General features: G+C 76.5%; 1 protein-coding gene across 1 annotated transcript; it reads left to right on the forward strand.

Moving 5' to 3' along the window:
* Positions 1–11,423: 11,423 nt before the first annotated feature.
* LOC134760451 (putative uncharacterized protein FLJ45355) lies at positions 11,424–18,125 on the forward strand (the record flags this gene model as incomplete). Its single annotated transcript, XM_063717821.1, has 4 exons — positions 11,424–11,528; positions 12,657–12,713; positions 13,679–13,838; positions 17,968–18,125. Coding segments are annotated over 4 exons (480 nt in total), but the record flags the coding sequence as incomplete, so codon positions are not given.
* Between the last annotated feature and the right edge of the window lie 713 nt (positions 18,126–18,838).

Below are 18,838 nucleotides of genomic sequence, written 5' to 3' on the forward strand. Positions count from 1 at the left end.
GTCCTAAGAGCCCAGGGGGGCAAGAGGGGCTGGCTCTCAGCCCCCGCCTCGCGGGGGCTGCCTCACCCCCCTGCGAGGGGGGTCCTAAGAGCCCAGGGGGGCAAGAGGGGCTGGCTCTCAGCCCCCGCCTCGCGGGGGCTGCCTCACCCCCCTGCGAGGGGGGTCCTAAGAGCCCAGGGGGGCAAGAGGGGCTGGCTCTCAGCCCCCGCCTCGCGGGGGCTGCCTCACCCCCCTGCGAGGGGGGTCCTAAGAGCCCAGGGGGGCAAGAGGGGCTGGCTCTCAGCCCCCGCCTCGCGGGGGCTGCCTCACCCCCCTGCGAGGGGGGTCCTAAGAGCCCAGGGGGGCAAGAGGGGCTGGCTCTCAGCCCCCGCCTCGCGGGGGCTGCCTCACCCCCCTGCGAGGGGGGTCCTAAGAGCCCAGGGGGGCAAGAGGGGCTGGCTCTCAGCCCCCGCCTCGCGGGGGCTGCCTCACCCCCCTGCGAGGGGGGTCCTAAGAGCCCAGGGGGGCAAGAGGGGCTGGCTCTCAGCCCCCGCCTCGCGGGGGCTGCCTCACCCCCCTGCGAGGGGGGTCCTAAGAGCCCAGGGGGGCAAGAGGGGCTGGCTCTCAGCCCCCGCCTCGCGGGGGCTGCCTCACCCCCCTGCGAGGGGGGTCCTAAGAGCCCAGGGGGGCAAGAGGGGCTGGCTCTCAGCCCCCGCCTCGCGGGGGCTGCCTCACCCCCCTGCGAGGGGGGTCCTAAGAGCCCAGGGGGGCAAGAGGGGCTGGCTCTCAGCCCCCGCCTCGCGGGGGCTGCCTCACCCCCCTGCGAGGGGGGTCCTAAGAGCCCAGGGGGGCAAGAGGGGCTGGCTCTCAGCCCCCGCCTCGCGGGGGCTGCCTCACCCCCCTGCGAGGGGGGTCCTAAGAGCCCAGGGGGGCAAGAGGGGCTGGCTCTCAGCCCCCGCCTCGCGGGGGCTGCCTCACCCCCCTGCGAGGGGGGTCCTAAGAGCCCAGGGGGGCAAGAGGGGCTGGCTCTCAGCCCCCGCCTCGCGGGGGCTGCCTCACCCCCCTGCGAGGGGGGTCCTAAGAGCCCAGGGGGGCAAGAGGGGCTGGCTCTCAGCCCCCGCCTCGCGGGGGCTGCCTCACCCCCCTGCGAGGGGGGTCCTAAGAGCCCAGGGGGGCAAGAGGGGCTGGCTCTCAGCCCCCGCCTCGCGGGGGCTGCCTCACCCCCCTGCGAGGGGGGTCCTAAGAGCCCAGGGGGGCAAGAGGGGCTGGCTCTCAGCCCCCGCCTCGCGGGGGCTGCCTCACCCCCCTGCGAGGGGGGTCCTAAGAGCCCAGGGGGGCAAGAGGGGCTGGCTCTCAGCCCCCGCCTCGCGGGGGCTGCCTCACCCCCCTGCGAGGGGGGTCCTAAGAGCCCAGGGGGGCAAGAGGGGCTGGCTCTCAGCCCCCGCCTCGCGGGGGCTGCCTCACCCCCCTGCGAGGGGGGTCCTAAGAGCCCAGGGGGGCAAGAGGGGCTGGCTCTCAGCCCCCGCCTCGCGGGGGCTGCCTCACCCCCCTGCGAGGGGGGTCCTAAGAGCCCAGGGGGGCAAGAGGGGCTGGCTCTCAGCCCCCGCCTCGCGGGGGCTGCCTCACCCCCCTGCGAGGGGGGTCCTAAGAGCCCAGGGGGGCAAGAGGGGCTGGCTCTCAGCCCCCGCCTCGCGGGGGCTGCCTCACCCCCCTGCGAGGGGGGTCCTAAGAGCCCAGGGGGGCAAGAGGGGCTGGCTCTCAGCCCCCGCCTCGCGGGGGCTGCCTCACCCCCCTGCGAGGGGGGTCCTAAGAGCCCAGGGGGGCAAGAGGGGCTGGCTCTCAGCCCCCGCCTCGCGGGGGCTGCCTCACCCCCCTGCGAGGGGGGTCCTAAGAGCCCAGGGGGGCAAGAGGGGCTGGCTCTCAGCCCCCGCCTCGCGGGGGCTGCCTCACCCCCCTGCGAGGGGGGTCCTAAGAGCCCAGGGGGGCAAGAGGGGCTGGCTCTCAGCCCCCGCCTCGCGGGGGCTGCCTCACCCCCCTGCGAGGGGGGTCCTAAGAGCCCAGGGGGGCAAGAGGGGCTGGCTCTCAGCCCCCGCCTCGCGGGGGCTGCCTCACCCCCCTGCGAGGGGGGTCCTAAGAGCCCAGGGGGGCAAGAGGGGCTGGCTCTCAGCCCCCGCCTCGCGGGGGCTGCCTCACCCCCCTGCGAGGGGGGTCCTAAGAGCCCAGGGGGGCAAGAGGGGCTGGCTCTCAGCCCCCGCCTCGCGGGGGCTGCCTCACCCCCCTGCGAGGGGGGTCCTAAGAGCCCAGGGGGGCAAGAGGGGCTGGCTCTCAGCCCCCGCCTCGCGGGGGCTGCCTCACCCCCCTGCGAGGGGGGTCCTAAGAGCCCAGGGGGGCAAGAGGGGCTGGCTCTCAGCCCCCGCCTCGCGGGGGCTGCCTCACCCCCCTGCGAGGGGGGTCCTAAGAGCCCAGGGGGGCAAGAGGGGCTGGCTCTCAGCCCCCGCCTCGCGGGGGCTGCCTCACCCCCCTGCGAGGGGGGTCCTAAGAGCCCAGGGGGGCAAGAGGGGCTGGCTCTCAGCCCCCGCCTCGCGGGGGCTGCCTCACCCCCCTGCGAGGGGGGTCCTAAGAGCCCAGGGGGGCAAGAGGGGCTGGCTCTCAGCCCCCGCCTCGCGGGGGCTGCCTCACCCCCCTGCGAGGGGGGTCCTAAGAGCCCAGGGGGGCAAGAGGGGCTGGCTCTCAGCCCCCGCCTCGCGGGGGCTGCCTCACCCCCCTGCGAGGGGGGTCCTAAGAGCCCAGGGGGGCAAGAGGGGCTGGCTCTCAGCCCCCGCCTCGCGGGGGCTGCCTCACCCCCCTGCGAGGGGGGTCCTAAGAGCCCAGGGGGGCAAGAGGGGCTGGCTCTCAGCCCCCGCCTCGCGGGGGCTGCCTCACCCCCCTGCGAGGGGGGTCCTAAGAGCCCAGGGGGGCAAGAGGGGCTGGCTCTCAGCCCCCGCCTCGCGGGGGCTGCCTCACCCCCCTGCGAGGGGGGTCCTAAGAGCCCAGGGGGGCAAGAGGGGCTGGCTCTCAGCCCCCGCCTCGCGGGGGCTGCCTCACCCCCCTGCGAGGGGGGTCCTAAGAGCCCAGGGGGGCAAGAGGGGCTGGCTCTCAGCCCCCGCCTCGCGGGGGCTGCCTCACCCCCCTGCGAGGGGGGTCCTAAGAGCCCAGGGGGGCAAGAGGGGCTGGCTCTCAGCCCCCGCCTCGCGGGGGCTGCCTCACCCCCCTGCGAGGGGGGTCCTAAGAGCCCAGGGGGGCAAGAGGGGCTGGCTCTCAGCCCCCGCCTCGCGGGGGCTGCCTCACCCCCCTGCGAGGGGGGTCCTAAGAGCCCAGGGGGGCAAGAGGGGCTGGCTCTCAGCCCCCGCCTCGCGGGGGCTGCCTCACCCCCCTGCGAGGGGGGTCCTAAGAGCCCAGGGGGGCAAGAGGGGCTGGCTCTCAGCCCCCGCCTCGCGGGGGCTGCCTCACCCCCCTGCGAGGGGGGTCCTAAGAGCCCAGGGGGGCAAGAGGGGCTGGCTCTCAGCCCCCGCCTCGCGGGGGCTGCCTCACCCCCCTGCGAGGGGGGTCCTAAGAGCCCAGGGGGGCAAGAGGGGCTGGCTCTCAGCCCCCGCCTCGCGGGGGCTGCCTCACCCCCTGCGAGGGGGGTCCTAAGAGCCCAGGGGGGCAAGAGGGGCTGGCTCTCAGCCCCCGCCTCGCGGGGGCTGCCTCACCCCCCTGCGAGGGGGGTCCTAAGAGCCCAGGGGGGCAAGAGGGGCTGGCTCTCAGCCCCCGCCTCGCGGGGGCTGCCTCACCCCCCTGCGAGGGGGGTCCTAAGAGCCCAGGGGGGCAAGAGGGGCTGGCTCTCAGCCCCCGCCTCGCGGGGGCTGCCTCACCCCCCTGCGAGGGGGGTCCTAAGAGCCCAGGGGGGCAAGAGGGGCTGGCTCTCAGCCCCCGCCTCGCGGGGGCTGCCTCACCCCCCTGCGAGGGGGGTCCTAAGAGCCCAGGGGGGCAAGAGGGGCTGGCTCTCAGCCCCCGCCTCGCGGGGGCTGCCTCACCCCCCTGCGAGGGGGGTCCTAAGAGCCCAGGGGGGCAAGAGGGGCTGGCTCTCAGCCCCCGCCTCGCGGGGGCTGCCTCACCCCCCTGCGAGGGGGGTCCTAAGAGCCCAGGGGGGCAAGAGGGGCTGGCTCTCAGCCCCCGCCTCGCGGGGGCTGCCTCACCCCCCTGCGAGGGGGGTCCTAAGAGCCCAGGGGGGCAAGAGGGGCTGGCTCTCAGCCCCCGCCTCGCGGGGGCTGCCTCACCCCCCTGCGAGGGGGGTCCTAAGAGCCCAGGGGGGCAAGAGGGGCTGGCTCTCAGCCCCCGCCTCGCGGGGGCTGCCTCACCCCCCTGCGAGGGGGGTCCTAAGAGCCCAGGGGGGCAAGAGGGGCTGGCTCTCAGCCCCCGCCTCGCGGGGGCTGCCTCACCCCCCTGCGAGGGGGGTCCTAAGAGCCCAGGGGGGCAAGAGGGGCTGGCTCTCAGCCCCCGCCTCGCGGGGGCTGCCTCACCCCCCTGCGAGGGGGGTCCTAAGAGCCCAGGGGGGCAAGAGGGGCTGGCTCTCAGCCCCCGCCTCGCGGGGGCTGCCTCACCCCCCTGCGAGGGGGGTCCTAAGAGCCCAGGGGGGCAAGAGGGGCTGGCTCTCAGCCCCCGCCTCGCGGGGGCTGCCTCACCCCCCTGCGAGGGGGGTCCTAAGAGCCCAGGGGGGCAAGAGGGGCTGGCTCTCAGCCCCCGCCTCGCGGGGGCTGCCTCACCCCCCTGCGAGGGGGGTCCTAAGAGCCCAGGGGGGCAAGAGGGGCTGGCTCTCAGCCCCCGCCTCGCGGGGGCTGCCTCACCCCCCTGCGAGGGGGGTCCTAAGAGCCCAGGGGGGCAAGAGGGGCTGGCTCTCAGCCCCCGCCTCGCGGGGGCTGCCTCACCCCCCTGCGAGGGGGGTCCTAAGAGCCCAGGGGGGCAAGAGGGGCTGGCTCTCAGCCCCCGCCTCGCGGGGGCTGCCTCACCCCCCTGCGAGGGGGGTCCTAAGAGCCCAGGGGGGCAAGAGGGGCTGGCTCTCAGCCCCCGCCTCGCGGGGGCTGCCTCACCCCCCTGCGAGGGGGGTCCTAAGAGCCCAGGGGGGCAAGAGGGGCTGGCTCTCAGCCCCCGCCTCGCGGGGGCTGCCTCACCCCCCTGCGAGGGGGGTCCTAAGAGCCCAGGGGGGCAAGAGGGGCTGGCTCTCAGCCCCCGCCTCGCGGGGGCTGCCTCACCCCCCTGCGAGGGGGGTCCTAAGAGCCCAGGGGGGCAAGAGGGGCTGGCTCTCAGCCCCCGCCTCGCGGGGGCTGCCTCACCCCCCTGCGAGGGGGGTCCTAAGAGCCCAGGGGGGCAAGAGGGGCTGGCTCTCAGCCCCCGCCTCGCGGGGGCTGCCTCACCCCCCTGCGAGGGGGGTCCTAAGAGCCCAGGGGGGCAAGAGGGGCTGGCTCTCAGCCCCCGCCTCGCGGGGGCTGCCTCACCCCCCTGCGAGGGGGGTCCTAAGAGCCCAGGGGGGCAAGAGGGGCTGGCTCTCAGCCCCCGCCTCGCGGGGGCTGCCTCACCCCCCTGCGAGGGGGGTCCTAAGAGCCCAGGGGGGCAAGAGGGGCTGGCTCTCAGCCCCCGCCTCGCGGGGGCTGCCTCACCCCCCTGCGAGGGGGGTCCTAAGAGCCCAGGGGGGCAAGAGGGGCTGGCTCTCAGCCCCCGCCTCGCGGGGGCTGCCTCACCCCCCTGCGAGGGGGGTCCTAAGAGCCCAGGGGGGCAAGAGGGGCTGGCTCTCAGCCCCCGCCTCGCGGGGGCTGCCTCACCCCCCTGCGAGGGGGGTCCTAAGAGCCCAGGGGGGCAAGAGGGGCTGGCTCTCAGCCCCCGCCTCGCGGGGGCTGCCTCACCCCCCTGCGAGGGGGGTCCTAAGAGCCCAGGGGGGCAAGAGGGGCTGGCTCTCAGCCCCCGCCTCGCGGGGGCTGCCTCACCCCCCTGCGAGGGGGGTCCTAAGAGCCCAGGGGGGCAAGAGGGGCTGGCTCTCAGCCCCCGCCTCGCGGGGGCTGCCTCACCCCCCTGCGAGGGGGGTCCTAAGAGCCCAGGGGGGCAAGAGGGGCTGGCTCTCAGCCCCCGCCTCGCGGGGGCTGCCTCACCCCCCTGCGAGGGGGGTCCTAAGAGCCCAGGGGGGCAAGAGGGGCTGGCTCTCAGCCCCCGCCTCGCGGGGGCTGCCTCACCCCCCTGCGAGGGGGGTCCTAAGAGCCCAGGGGGGCAAGAGGGGCTGGCTCTCAGCCCCCGCCTCGCGGGGGCTGCCTCACCCCCCTGCGAGGGGGGTCCTAAGAGCCCAGGGGGGCAAGAGGGGCTGGCTCTCAGCCCCCGCCTCGCGGGGGCTGCCTCACCCCCCTGCGAGGGGGGTCCTAAGAGCCCAGGGGGGCAAGAGGGGCTGGCTCTCAGCCCCCGCCTCGCGGGGGCTGCCTCACCCCCCTGCGAGGGGGGTCCTAAGAGCCCAGGGGGGCAAGAGGGGCTGGCTCTCAGCCCCCGCCTCGCGGGGGCTGCCTCACCCCCCTGCGAGGGGGGTCCTAAGAGCCCAGGGGGGCAAGAGGGGCTGGCTCTCAGCCCCCGCCTCGCGGGGGCTGCCTCACCCCCCTGCGAGGGGGGTCCTAAGAGCCCAGGGGGGCAAGAGGGGCTGGCTCTCAGCCCCCGCCTCGCGGGGGCTGCCTCACCCCCCTGCGAGGGGGGTCCTAAGAGCCCAGGGGGGCAAGAGGGGCTGGCTCTCAGCCCCCGCCTCGCGGGGGCTGCCTCACCCCCCTGCGAGGGGGGTCCTAAGAGCCCAGGGGGGCAAGAGGGGCTGGCTCTCAGCCCCCGCCTCGCGGGGGCTGCCTCACCCCCCTGCGAGGGGGGTCCTAAGAGCCCAGGGGGGCAAGAGGGGCTGGCTCTCAGCCCCCGCCTCGCGGGGGCTGCCTCACCCCCCTGCGAGGGGGGTCCTAAGAGCCCAGGGGGGCAAGAGGGGCTGGCTCTCAGCCCCCGCCTCGCGGGGGCTGCCTCACCCCCCTGCGAGGGGGGTCCTAAGAGCCCAGGGGGGCAAGAGGGGCTGGCTCTCAGCCCCCGCCTCGCGGGGGCTGCCTCACCCCCCTGCGAGGGGGGTCCTAAGAGCCCAGGGGGGCAAGAGGGGCTGGCTCTCAGCCCCCGCCTCGCGGGGGCTGCCTCACCCCCCTGCGAGGGGGGTCCTAAGAGCCCAGGGGGGCAAGAGGGGCTGGCTCTCAGCCCCCGCCTCGCGGGGGCTGCCTCACCCCCCTGCGAGGGGGGTCCTAAGAGCCCAGGGGGGCAAGAGGGGCTGGCTCTCAGCCCCCGCCTCGCGGGGGCTGCCTCACCCCCCTGCGAGGGGGGTCCTAAGAGCCCAGGGGGGCAAGAGGGGCTGGCTCTCAGCCCCCGCCTCGCGGGGGCTGCCTCACCCCCCTGCGAGGGGGGTCCTAAGAGCCCAGGGGGGCAAGAGGGGCTGGCTCTCAGCCCCCGCCTCGCGGGGGCTGCCTCACCCCCCTGCGAGGGGGGTCCTAAGAGCCCAGGGGGGCAAGAGGGGCTGGCTCTCAGCCCCCGCCTCGCGGGGGCTGCCTCACCCCCCTGCGAGGGGGGTCCTAAGAGCCCAGGGGGGCAAGAGGGGCTGGCTCTCAGCCCCCGCCTCGCGGGGGCTGCCTCACCCCCCTGCGAGGGGGGTCCTAAGAGCCCAGGGGGGCAAGAGGGGCTGGCTCTCAGCCCCCGCCTCGCGGGGGCTGCCTCACCCCCCTGCGAGGGGGGTCCTAAGAGCCCAGGGGGGCAAGAGGGGCTGGCTCTCAGCCCCCGCCTCGCGGGGGCTGCCTCACCCCCCTGCGAGGGGGGTCCTAAGAGCCCAGGGGGGCAAGAGGGGCTGGCTCTCAGCCCCCGCCTCGCGGGGGCTGCCTCACCCCCCTGCGAGGGGGTCCTAAGAGCCCAGGGGGGCAAGAGGGGCTGGCTCTCAGCCCCCGCCTCGCGGGGGCTGCCTCACCCCCCTGCGAGGGGGGTCCTAAGAGCCCAGGGGGGCAAGAGGGGCTGGCTCTCAGCCCCCGCCTCGCGGGGGCTGCCTCACCCCCCTGCGAGGGGGGTCCTAAGAGCCCAGGGGGGCAAGAGGGGCTGGCTCTCAGCCCCCGCCTCGCGGGGGCTGCCTCACCCCCCTGCGAGGGGGGTCCTAAGAGCCCAGGGGGGCAAGAGGGGCTGGCTCTCAGCCCCCGCCTCGCGGGGGCTGCCTCACCCCCCTGCGAGGGGGGTCCTAAGAGCCCAGGGGGCAAGAGGGGCTGGCTCTCAGCCCCCGCCTCGCGGGGGCTGCCTCACCCCCCTGCGAGGGGGGTCCTAAGAGCCCAGGGGGGCAAGAGGGGCTGGCTCTCAGCCCCCGCCTCGCGGGGGCTGCCTCACCCCCCTGCGAGGGGGGTCCTAAGAGCCCAGGGGGGCAAGAGGGGGCTGGCTCTCAGCCCCCGCCTCGCGGGGGCTGCCTCACCCCCCTGCGAGGGGGGTCCTAAGAGCCCAGGGGGGCAAGAGGGGCTGGCTCTCAGCCCCGCCTCGCGGGGGCTGCCTCACCCCCCTGCGAGGGGGGTCCTAAGAGCCCAGGGGGGCAAGAGGGGCTGGCTCTCAGCCCCCGCCTCGCGGGGGCTGCCTCACCCCCCTGCGAGGGGGGTCCTAAGAGCCCAGGGGGGCAAGAGGGGCTGGCTCTCAGCCCCCGCCTCGCGGGGGCTGCCTCACCCCCCTGCGAGGGGGTCCTAAGAGCCCAGGGGGGCAAGAGGGGCTGGCTCTCAGCCCCCGCCTCGCGGGGGCTGCCTCACCCCCCTGCGAGGGGGGTCCTAAGAGCCCAGGGGGGCAAGAGGGGCTGGCTCTCAGCCCCCGCCTCGCGGGGGCTGCCTCACCCCCCTGCGAGGGGGGTCCTAAGAGCCCAGGGGGGCAAGAGGGGCTGGCTCTCAGCCCCCGCCTCGCGGGGGCTGCCTCACCCCCCTGCGAGGGGGGTCCTAAGAGCCCAGGGGGGCAAGAGGGGCTGGCTCTCAGCCCCCGCCTCGCGGGGGCTGCCTCACCCCCCTGCGAGGGGGGTCCTAAGAGCCCAGGGGGGCAAGAGGGGCTGGCTCTCAGCCCCCGCCTCGCGGGGGCTGCCTCACCCCCCTGCGAGGGGGGTCCTAAGAGCCCAGGGGGGCAAGAGGGGCTGGCTCTCAGCCCCCGCCTCGCGGGGGCTGCCTCACCCCCCTGCGAGGGGGGGTCCTAAGAGCCCAGGGGGGCAAGAGGGGCTGGCTCTCAGCCCCCGCCTCGCGGGGGCTGCCTCACCCCCCTGCGAGGGGGGTCCTAAGAGCCCAGGGGGGCAAGAGGGGCTGGCTCTCAGCCCCCGCCTCGCGGGGGCTGCCTCACCCCCCTGCGAGGGGGGTCCTAAGAGCCCAGGGGGGCAAGAGGGGCTGGCTCTCAGCCCCCGCCTCGCGGGGGCTGCCTCACCCCCCTGCGAGGGGGGTCCTAAGAGCCCAGGGGGGCAAGAGGGGCTGGCTCTCAGCCCCCGCCTCGCGGGGGCTGCCTCACCCCCCTGCGAGGGGGGTCCTAAGAGCCCAGGGGGGCAAGAGGGGCTGGCTCTCAGCCCCCGCCTCGCGGGGCTGCCTCACCCCCCTGCGAGGGGGGTCCTAAGAGCCCAGGGGGGCCAAGAGGGGCTGGCTCTCAGCCCCCGCCTCGCGGGGGCTGCCTCACCCCCCTGCGAGGGGGGTCCTAAGAGCCCAGGGGGGCAAGAAGGAATGGCTCTCAGCCCCCGCCTCGCGGGGGGTCCTAAGAGCCCAGGGGGGCAAGAGGGGCTGGCTCTCAGCCCCCGCCTGCGGGGGGTGCCTCACCCCCCTGCGAGGGGGTCCTATGAGCCCAGGGGGGCAAGGGCTGGCTCTCAGCCCCCGCCTCGCGGGGGTGCCTCACCCCCTGCGAGGGGTCCTAAGAGCCGGGGGCAAGAGGGCTGGCTTCAGCGTGGTTGGGGTCCTAAGAGCCCAGGGGGGCAAGAGGGCTGGCTCTCAGCCCCCGCCTCGCGGGGGGTGCCTCACCCCCCTGCGAGGGGGGTCCTAAGAGCCCAGGGGGCAAGAGGGGCTGGCTCTCAGCCCCCGCTCGCGGGGGGTGCCTCACCCCCCTGGGGGGTCCTAAGAGCCCAGGGGGCAAGAGGGGCTGGCTCTCAGCCCCCCGCCTCGCGGGGGGTGCCTCACCCCCCTGCGAGGGGGGTCCTAAGAGCCCAGGGGGGCAAGAGGGGCTGGCTCTCAGCCCCCGCCTCGCGGGGGTGCCTCACCCCCCTGCGAGGGGGGTCCTAAGAGCCCAGGGGGGCAAGAGGGGCTGGCTCTCAGCCCCCGCCTCGCGGGGGGTGCCTCACCCCCCTGCGAGGGGGGTCCTAAGAGCCCAGGGGGGCAAGAGGGGCTGGCTCTCAGCCCCCGCCTCGCGGGGGGTGCCTCACCCCCCTGCGAGGGGGGTCCTAAGAGCCCAGGGGGCAAGAGGGGCTGGCTCTCAGCCCCCGCCTCGCGGGGGGTGCCTCACCCCCCCTGCGAGGGGGGTCCTAAGAGCCCAGGGGGGCAAGAGGGGCTGGCTCTCAGCCCCCGCCTCGCGGGGGGTGCCTCACCCCCCTGCGAGGGGGGTCCTAAGAGCCCAGGGGGGCAAGAGGGGCTGGCTCTCAGCCCCCGCCTCGCGGGGGGTGCCTCACCCCCCTGCGAGGGGGGTCCTAAGAGCCCAGGGGGGCAAGAGGGGCTGGCTCTCAGCCCCCGCCTCGCGGGGGGTGCCTCACCCCCCTGCGAGGGGGGTCCTAAGAGCCCAGGGGGGCAAGAGGGGCTGGCTCTCAGCCCCCGCCTCGCGGGGGGTGCCTCACCCCCCTGCGAGGGGGGTCCTAAGAGCCCAGGGGGGCAAGAGGGGCTGGCTCTCAGCCCCCGCCTCGCGGGGGGGTGCCTCACCCCCCTGCGAGGGGGGTCCTAAGAGCCCAGGGGGGCAAGAGGGGCTGGCTCTCAGCCCCCGCCTCGCGGGGGGTGCCTCACCCCCTGCGGGGGGGGTCCCTAAGAGCCCAGGGGGGCAAGAGGGGCTGGCTCTCAGCCCCCCGCCTCGCGGGGGTGCCTCACCCCCCTGCGAGGGGGGTCCTAAGAGCCCAGGGGGGCAAGAGGGGCTGGCTCTCAGCCCCCGCCTCGCGGGGGGTGCCTCACCCCCTGCGAGGGGGTCCTAAGAGCCCAGGGGGGCAAGAGGGGCTGGCTCTCAGCCCCCGCCTCGCGGGGGGTGCCTCACCCCCCTGCGAGGGGGGTCCTAAGAGCCCAGGGGGGCAAGAGGGGCTGGCTCTCAGCCCCCGCCTCGCGGGGGGTGCCTCACCCCCCTGCGAGGGGGGTCCTAAGAGCCCAGGGGGGCAAGAGGGGCTGGCTCTCAGCCCCCGCCTCGCGGGGGGTGCCTCACCCCCTGCGAGGGGGGTCCTAAGAGCCCAGGGGGCAAGAGGGGCTGGCTCTCAGCCCCCGCCTCGCGGGGGGTGCCTCACCCCCCTGCGAGGGGGGTCTAGAGGCCAGGGGGGCAAAGACGGGGCTGGCCTCTCAGCCCCCGCCTCGCGGGGGGTGCCTCACCCCCCTGCCGAGGGGGGTCCTAAGAGCCCAGGGGGGCAAGAGGGGCTGGCTCTCAGCCCCCGCCTCGCGGGGGGTGCCTCACCCCCCTGCGAGGGGGGTCCTAAGAGCCCAGGGGGGCAAGAGGGGCTGGCTCTCAGCCCCCGCCTCGCGGGGGGTGCCTCACCCCCCTGCGAGGGGGGTCCTAAGAGCCCAGGGGGGCAAGAGGGGCTGCTCTCAGCCCCGCCTCGCGGGGGTGCCTCACCCCCTGCGAGGGGGGGTCCTAAGAGCCCAGGGGGCAAGAGGGGCTGGCTCTCAGCCCCCGCCTCGCGGGGGGTGCCTCACCCCCTGCGAGGGGGGTCCTAAGAGCCCAGGGGGCAAGAGGGCTGGCTCTCAGCCCCGCCTCGCGGGGGGTGCCTCACCCCCCTGCGAGGGGGGTCCTAAGAGCCCAGGGGGGCAAGAGGGGCTGGCTCTCAGCCCCCGCCTCGCGGGGGGTGCCTCACCCCCCTGCGAGGGGGGTCCTAAGAGCCCAGGGGGGCAAGAGGGGCTGGCTCTCAGCCCCGCCTCGCGGGGGGTGCCTCACCCCCCTGCGAGGGGGGTCCTAAGAGCCCAGGGGGGCAAGAGGGGCTGGCTCTCAGCCCCCGCCTCGCGGGGGGTGCCTCACCCCCCTGCGAGGGGGTCCTAAGAGCCCAGGGGGGCAAGAGGGGCTGGCTCCTCAGCCCCCGCCTCGCGGGGGGTGCCTCACCCCCTGCGAGGGGGGTCCTAAGAGCCCAGGGGGGCAAGAGGGGCTGGCTCCTCAGCCCCCGCCTCGCGGGGGGTGCCTCACCCCCCTGCGAGGGGGGTCCTAGAGCCCAGGGGGGCAAGAGGGGCTGGCTCTCAGCCCCCGCCTCGCGGGGGGTGCCTCACCCCCCTGCGAGGGGGGTCCTAAGAGCCCAGGGGGCCAAGAGGGCTGGCTCTCAGCCCCCGCCTCGCGGGGGGTGCCTCACCCCCTGCGAGGGGGGTCCTAAGAGCCCAGGGGGCAAGAGGGGCTGGCTCTCAGCCCCCGCCCGCGGGGGGTGCCTCACCCCCCCTGCGAGGGGGGTCCTAAGAGCCCAGCGGGGGCAAGAGGGGCTGGCTCTCAGCCCCCGCCTCGCGGGGGTGCCTCACCCCCCTGCGAGGGGGGTCCTAAGAGCCCAGGGGGGCAAGAGGGGCTGGCTCTCAGCCCCGCCTCGCGGGGGGTGGCCTCACCCCCTGCGAGGGGGGTCCTAAGAGCCCAGGGGGGCAAGAGGGGCTGGCTCTCAGCCCCCGCCTCGCGGGGGGTGCCTCACCCCCCTGCGAGGGGGGTCCTAAGAGCCCAGGGGGGCCAAGAGGGGCTGGCTCTCAGCCCCGCCTCGCGGGGGGTGCCTCACCCCCCTGCGAGGGGGGGTCCTAAGAGCCCAGGGGGGCAAGAGGGGCTGGCTCTCAGCCCCGCCTCGCGGGGGGTGCCTCACCCCCCTGCGAGGGGGGTCCTAAGAGCCCAGGGGGGCAAGAGGGGCTGGCTCTCAGCCCCGCCTCGCGGGGGGTGCCTCACCCCCCTGCGAGGGGGTCCTAAGAGCCCAGGGGGGCAAGAGGGGCTGGCTCTCAGCCCCCGCCTCGCGGGGGGTGCCTCACCCCCCTGCGAGGGGGGTCCTAAGAGCCCAGGGGGGCAAGAGGGGCTGGCTCTCAGCCCCGCCTCGCGGGGGGTGCCTCACCCCCCTGCGAGGGGGGTCCTAAGAGCCCAGGGGGGCAAAGAGGGGCTGGCTCTCAGCCCCCGCCTCGCGGGGGGTGCCTCACCCCCCTGCGAGGGGGGTCCTAAGAGCCCAGGGGGCAAGAGGGGCTGGCTCTCAGCCCCCGCCTCGCGGGGGGTGCCTCACCCCCTGCGAGGGGGGTCCTAAGAGCCCAGGGGGCAAGAGGGGCTGGCTCTCAGCCCCCGCCTCGCGGGGGTGCCTCACCCCCCTGCGAGGGGGGTCCTAAGAGCCCAGGGGGGCAAGAGGGGCTGGCTCTCAGCCCCCGCCTCGCGGGGGGTGCCTCACCCCCCTGCGAGGGGGGTCCTAAGAGCCCAGGGGGGCAAGAGGGGCTGGCTCTCAGCCCCGCCTCGCGGGGGGTGCCTCACCCCCCTGCGAGGGGGGTCCTAAGAGCCCAGGGGGGCAAGAGGGGCTGGCTCTCAGCCCCCGCCTCGCGGGGGGTGCCTCACCCCCCTGCGAGGGGGTCCTAAGAGCCCAGGGGGGCAAGAGGGGCTGGCTCTCAGCCCCCGCCTCGCGGGGGGTGCCTCACCCCCCTGCGAGGGGGGTCCTAAGAGCCCAGGGGGGCAAGAGGGGCTGGCTCTCAGCCCCCGCCTCGCGGGGGGTGCCTCACCCCCCTGCGAGGGGGGTCCTAAGAGCCCAGGGGGGCAAGAGGGGCTGGCTCTCAGCCCCCGCCTCGCGGGGGGTGCCTCACCCCCCTGCGAGGGGGGTCCTAAGAGCCCAGGGGGGCAAGAGGGGCTGGCTCTCAGCCCCCGCCTCGCGGGGGGTGCCTCACCCCCCTGCGAGGGGGGTCCTAAGAGCCCAGGGGGGCAAGAGGGGCTGGCTCTCAGCCCCGCCTCGCGGGGGGTGCCTCACCCCCCTGCGAGGGGGGTCCTAAGAGCCCAGGGGGGCAAGAGGGGCTGGCTCTCAGCCCCCGCCTCGCGGGGGGTGCCTCACCCCCCTGCGAGGGGGGTCCTAAGAGCCCAGGGGGGCAAGAGGGGCTGGCTCTCAGCCCCGCCTCGCGGGGGGTGCCTCACCCCCCTGCGAGGGGGGTCCTAAGAGCCCAGGGGGGCAAGAGGGGCTGGCTCTCAGCCCCCGCCTCGCGGGGGGTGCCTCACCCCCCTGCGAGGGGGGTCCTAAGAGCCCAGGGGGGCAAGAGGGGCTGGCTCTCAGCCCCCGCCTCGCGGGGGGTGCCTCACCCCCCTGCGAGGGGGGTCCTAAGAGCCCAGGGGGGCAAGAGGGGCTGGCTCTCAGCCCCCGCCTCGCGGGGGGTGCCTCACCCCCCTGCGAGGGGGGTCCTAAGAGCCCAGGGGGGCAAGAGGGGCTGGCTCTCAGCCCCCGCCTCGCGGGGGGTGCCTCACCCCCCTGCGAGGGGGGTCCTAAGAGCCCAGGGGGGCAAGAGGGGCTGGCTCTCAGCCCCGCCTCGCGGGGGGTGCCTCACCCCCCTGCGAGGGGGGTCCTAAGAGCCCAGGGGGGCAAGAGGGGCTGGCTCTCAGCCCCCGCCTCGCGGGGGGTGCCTCACCCCCCTGCGAGGGGGGTCCTAAGAGCCCAGGGGGGCAAGAGGGGCTGGCTCTCAGCCCCCGCCTCGCGGGGGGTGCCTCACCCCCCTGCGAGGGGGGTCCTAAGAGCCCAGGGGGGCAAGAGGGGCTGGCTCTCAGCCCCCGCCTCGCGGGGGGTGCCTCACCCCCCTGCGAGGGGGGTCCTAAGAGCCCAGGGGGGCAAGAGGGGCTGGCTCTCAGCCCCCGCCTCGCGGGGGGTGCCTCACCCCCCTGCGAGGGGGGTCCTAAGAGCCCAGGGGGGCAAGAGGGGCTGGCTCTCAGCCCCCGCCTCGCGGGGGGTGCCTCACCCCCCTGCGAGGGGGGTCCTAAGAGCCCAGGGGGGCAAGAGGGGCTGGCTCTCAGCCCCCGCCTCGCGGGGGGTGCCTCACCCCCCTGCGAGGGGGGTCCTAAGAGCCCAGGGGGGCAAGAGGGGCTGGCTCTCAGCCCCCGCCTCGCGGGGGTGCCTCACCCCCCTGCGAGGGGGGTCCTAAGAGCCCAGGGGGGCAAGAGGGGCTGGCTCTCAGCCCCCGCCTCGCGGGGGGTGCCTCACCCCCCTGCGAGGGGGGTCCTAAGAGCCCAGGGGGGCAAGAGGGGCTGGCTCTCAGCCCCCGCCTCGCGGGGGGTGCCTCACCCCCCTGCGAGGGGGGTCCTAAGAGCCCAGGGGGGCAAGAGGGGCTGGCTCTCAGCCCCCGCCTCGCGGGGGGTGCCTCACCCCCCTGCGAGGGGGGTCCTAAGAGCCCAGGGGGGCAAGAGGGGCTGGCTCTCAGCCCCCGCCTCGCGGGGGGTGCCTCACCCCCCTGCGAGGGGGGTCCTAAGAGCCCAGGGGGGCAAGAGGGGCTGGCTCTCAGCCCCCGCCTCGCGGGGGGTGCCTCACCCCCCTGCGAGGGGGGTCCTAAGAGCCCAGGGGGGCAAGAGGGGCTGGCTCTCAGCCCCCGCCTCGCGGGGGGTGCCTCACCCCCCTGCGAGGGGGGTCCTAAGAGCCCAGGGGGGCAAGAGGGGCTGGCTCTCAGCCCCCGCCTCGCGGGGGGTGCCTCACCCCCCTGCGAGGGGGGTCCTAAGAGCCCAGGGGGGCAAGAGGGGCTGGCTCTCAGCCCCCGCCTCGCGGGGGGTGCCTCACCCCCCTGCGAGGGGGGTCCTAAGAGCCCAGGGGGGCAAGAGGGGCTGGCTCTCAGCCCCCGCCTCGCGGGGGGTGCCTCACCCCCCTGCGAGGGGGGTCCTAAGAGCCCAGGGGGGCAAGAGGGGCTGGCTCTCAGCCCCCGCCTCGCGGGGGGTGCCTCACCCCCCTGCGAGGGGGGTCCTAAGAGCCCAGGGGGGCAAGAGGGGCTGGCTCTCAGCCCCCCGCCTCGCGGGGGGTGCCTCACCCCCCTGCGAGGGGGGTCCTAAGAGCCCAGGGGGGCAAGAGGGGCTGGCTCTCAGCCCCCGCCTCGCGGGGGGTGCCTCACCCCCCTGCGAGGGGGGTCCTAAGAGCCCAGGGGGGCAAGAGGGGCTGGCTCTCAGCCCCCGCCTCGCGGGGGGTGCCTCACCCCCCTGCGAGGGGGGTCCTAAGAGCCCAGGGGGGCAAGAGGGGCTGGCTCTCAGCCCCCGCCTCGCGGGGGGTGCCTCACCCCCCTGCGAGGGGGGTCCTAAGAGCCCAGGGGGGCAAGAGGGGCTGGCTCTCAGCCCCCGCCTCGCGGGGGGTGCCTCACCCCCCTGCGAGGGGGGTCCTAAGAGCCCAGGGGGGCAAGAGGGGCTGGCTCTCAGCCCCCGCCTCGCGGGGGGTGCCTCACCCCCCTGCGAGGGGGGTCCTAAGAGCCCAGGGGGGCAAGAGGGGCTGGCTCTCAGCCCCCGCCTCGCGGGGGGTGCCTCACCCCCCTGCGAGGGGGGTCCTAAGAGCCCAGGGGGGCAAGAGGGGCTGGCTCTCAGCCCCCGCCTCGCGGGGGGTGCCTCACCCCCCTGCGAGGGGGGTCCTAAGAGCCCAGGGGGGCAAGAGGGGCTGGCTCTCAGCCCCCGCCTCGCGGGGGGTGCCTCACCCCCCTGCGAGGGGGGTCCTAAGAGCCCAGGGGGGCAAGAGGGGCTGGCTCTCAGCCCCCGCCTCGCGGGGGGTGCCTCACCCCCCTGCGAGGGGGGTCCTAAGAGCCCAGGGGGGCAAGAGGGGCTGGCTCTCAGCCCCCGCCTCGCGGGGGGTGCCTCACCCCCCTGCGAGGGGGGTCCTAAGAGCCCAGGGGGGCAAGAGGGGCTGGCTCTCAGCCCCCGCCTCGCGGGGGGTGCCTCACCCCCCTGCGAGGGGGGTCCTAAGAGCCCAGGGGGGCAAGAGGGGCTGGCTCTCAGCCCCCGCCTCGCGGGGGGTGCCTCACCCCCCTGCGAGGGGGGTCCTAAGAGCCCAGGGGGGCAAGAGGGGCTGGCTCTCAGCCCCCGCCTCGCGGGGGGTGCCTCACCCCCCTGCGAGGGGGGTCCTAAGAGCCCAGGGGGGCAAGAGGGGCTGGCTCTCAGCCCCCGCCTCGCGGGGGGTGCCTCACCCCCCTGCGAGGGGGGTCCTAAGAGCCCAGGGGGGCAAGAGGGGCTGGCTCTCAGCCCCCGCCTCGCGGGGGGTGCCTCACCCCCCTGCGAGGGGGGTCCTAAGAGCCCAGGGGGGCAAGAGGGGCTGGCTCTCAGCCCCCGCCTCGCGGGGGGTGCCTCACCCCCCTGCGAGGGGGGTCCTAAGAGCCCAGGGGGGCAAGAGGGGCTGGCTCTCAGCCCCCGCCTCGCGGGGGGTGCCTCACCCCCCTGCGAGGGGGGTCCTAAGAGCCCAGGGGGGCAAGAGGGGCTGGCTCTCAGCCCCCGCCTCGCGGGGGGTGCCGCACCCCCCTGCGAGGGGGGTCCTAAGAGCCCAGGGGGGCAAGAGGGGCTGGCTCTCAGCCCCCGCCTCGCGGGGGGTGCCTCACCCCCCTGCGAGGGGGGTCCTAAGAGCCCAGGGGGGCAAGAGGGGCTGGCTCTCAGCCCCCGCCTCGCGGGGGGTGCCGCACCCCCCTGCGAGGGGGGTCCTAAGAGCCCAGGGGGGCAAGAGGGGCTGGCTCTCAGCCCCCGCCTCGCGGGGGGTGCCGCACCCCCCTGCGAGGGGGGTCCTAAGAGCCCAGGGGGGCAAGAGGGGCTGGCTCTCAGCCCCCGCCTCGCGGGGGGTGCCGCACCCCCCTGCGAGGGGGGTCCTAAGAGCCCAGGGGGGCAAGAGGGGCTGGCTCTCAGCCCCCGCCTCGCGGGGGGTGCCGCACCCCCCTGCGAGGGGGGTCCTAAGAGCCCAGGGGGCAAGAGGGGCTGGCTCTCAGCCCCCGCCTCGCGGGGGGTGCCGCACCCCCCTGCGAGGGGGGTCCTAAGAGCCCAGGGGGGCAAGAGGGGCTGGCTCTCAGCCCCCGCCTCGCGGGGGGTGCCGCACCCCCCTGCGAGGGGGGTCCTAAGAGCCCAGGGGGGCAAGAGGGGCTGGCTCTCAGCCCCCGCCTCGCGGGGGGTGCCGCACCCCCCTGCGAGGGGGGTCCTAAGAGCCCAGGGGGGCAAGAGGGGCTGGCTCTCAGCCCCCGCCTCGCGGGGGGTGCCGCACCCCCCTGCGAGGGGGGTCCTAAGAGCCCAGGGGGGCAAGAGGGGCTGGCTCTCAGCCCCCGCCTCGCGGGGGGTGCCGCACCCCCCTGCGAGGGGGGTCCTAAGAGCCCAGGGGGGCAAGAGGGGCTGGCTCTCAGCCCCCGCCTCGCGGGGGGTGCCGCACCCCCTGCGAGGGGGGTCCTAAGAGCCCAGGGGGGCAAGAGGGGCTGGCTCTCAGCCCCCGCCTCGCGGGGGGTGCCGCACCCCCCTGCGAGGGGGGTCCTAAGAGCCCAGGGGGGCAAGAGGGGCTGGCTCTCAGCCCCCGCCTCGCGGGGGTGCCGCACCCCCCTGCGAGGGGGGTCCTAAGAGCCCAGGGGGGCAAGAGGGGCTGGCTCTCAGCCCCCGCCTCGCGGGGGGTGCCGCACCCCCCTGCGAGGGGGGTCCTAAGAGCCCAGGGGGGCAAGAGGGGCTGGCTCTCAGCCCCCGCCTCGCGGGGGGTGCCGCACCCCCCTGC

This window comes from Pongo abelii, chromosome 18 (assembly GCF_028885655.2).
Source record: "Pongo abelii isolate AG06213 chromosome 18, NHGRI_mPonAbe1-v2.0_pri, whole genome shotgun sequence".
Taxonomy (NCBI): Eukaryota; Metazoa; Chordata; class Mammalia; order Primates; family Hominidae; genus Pongo; species Pongo abelii.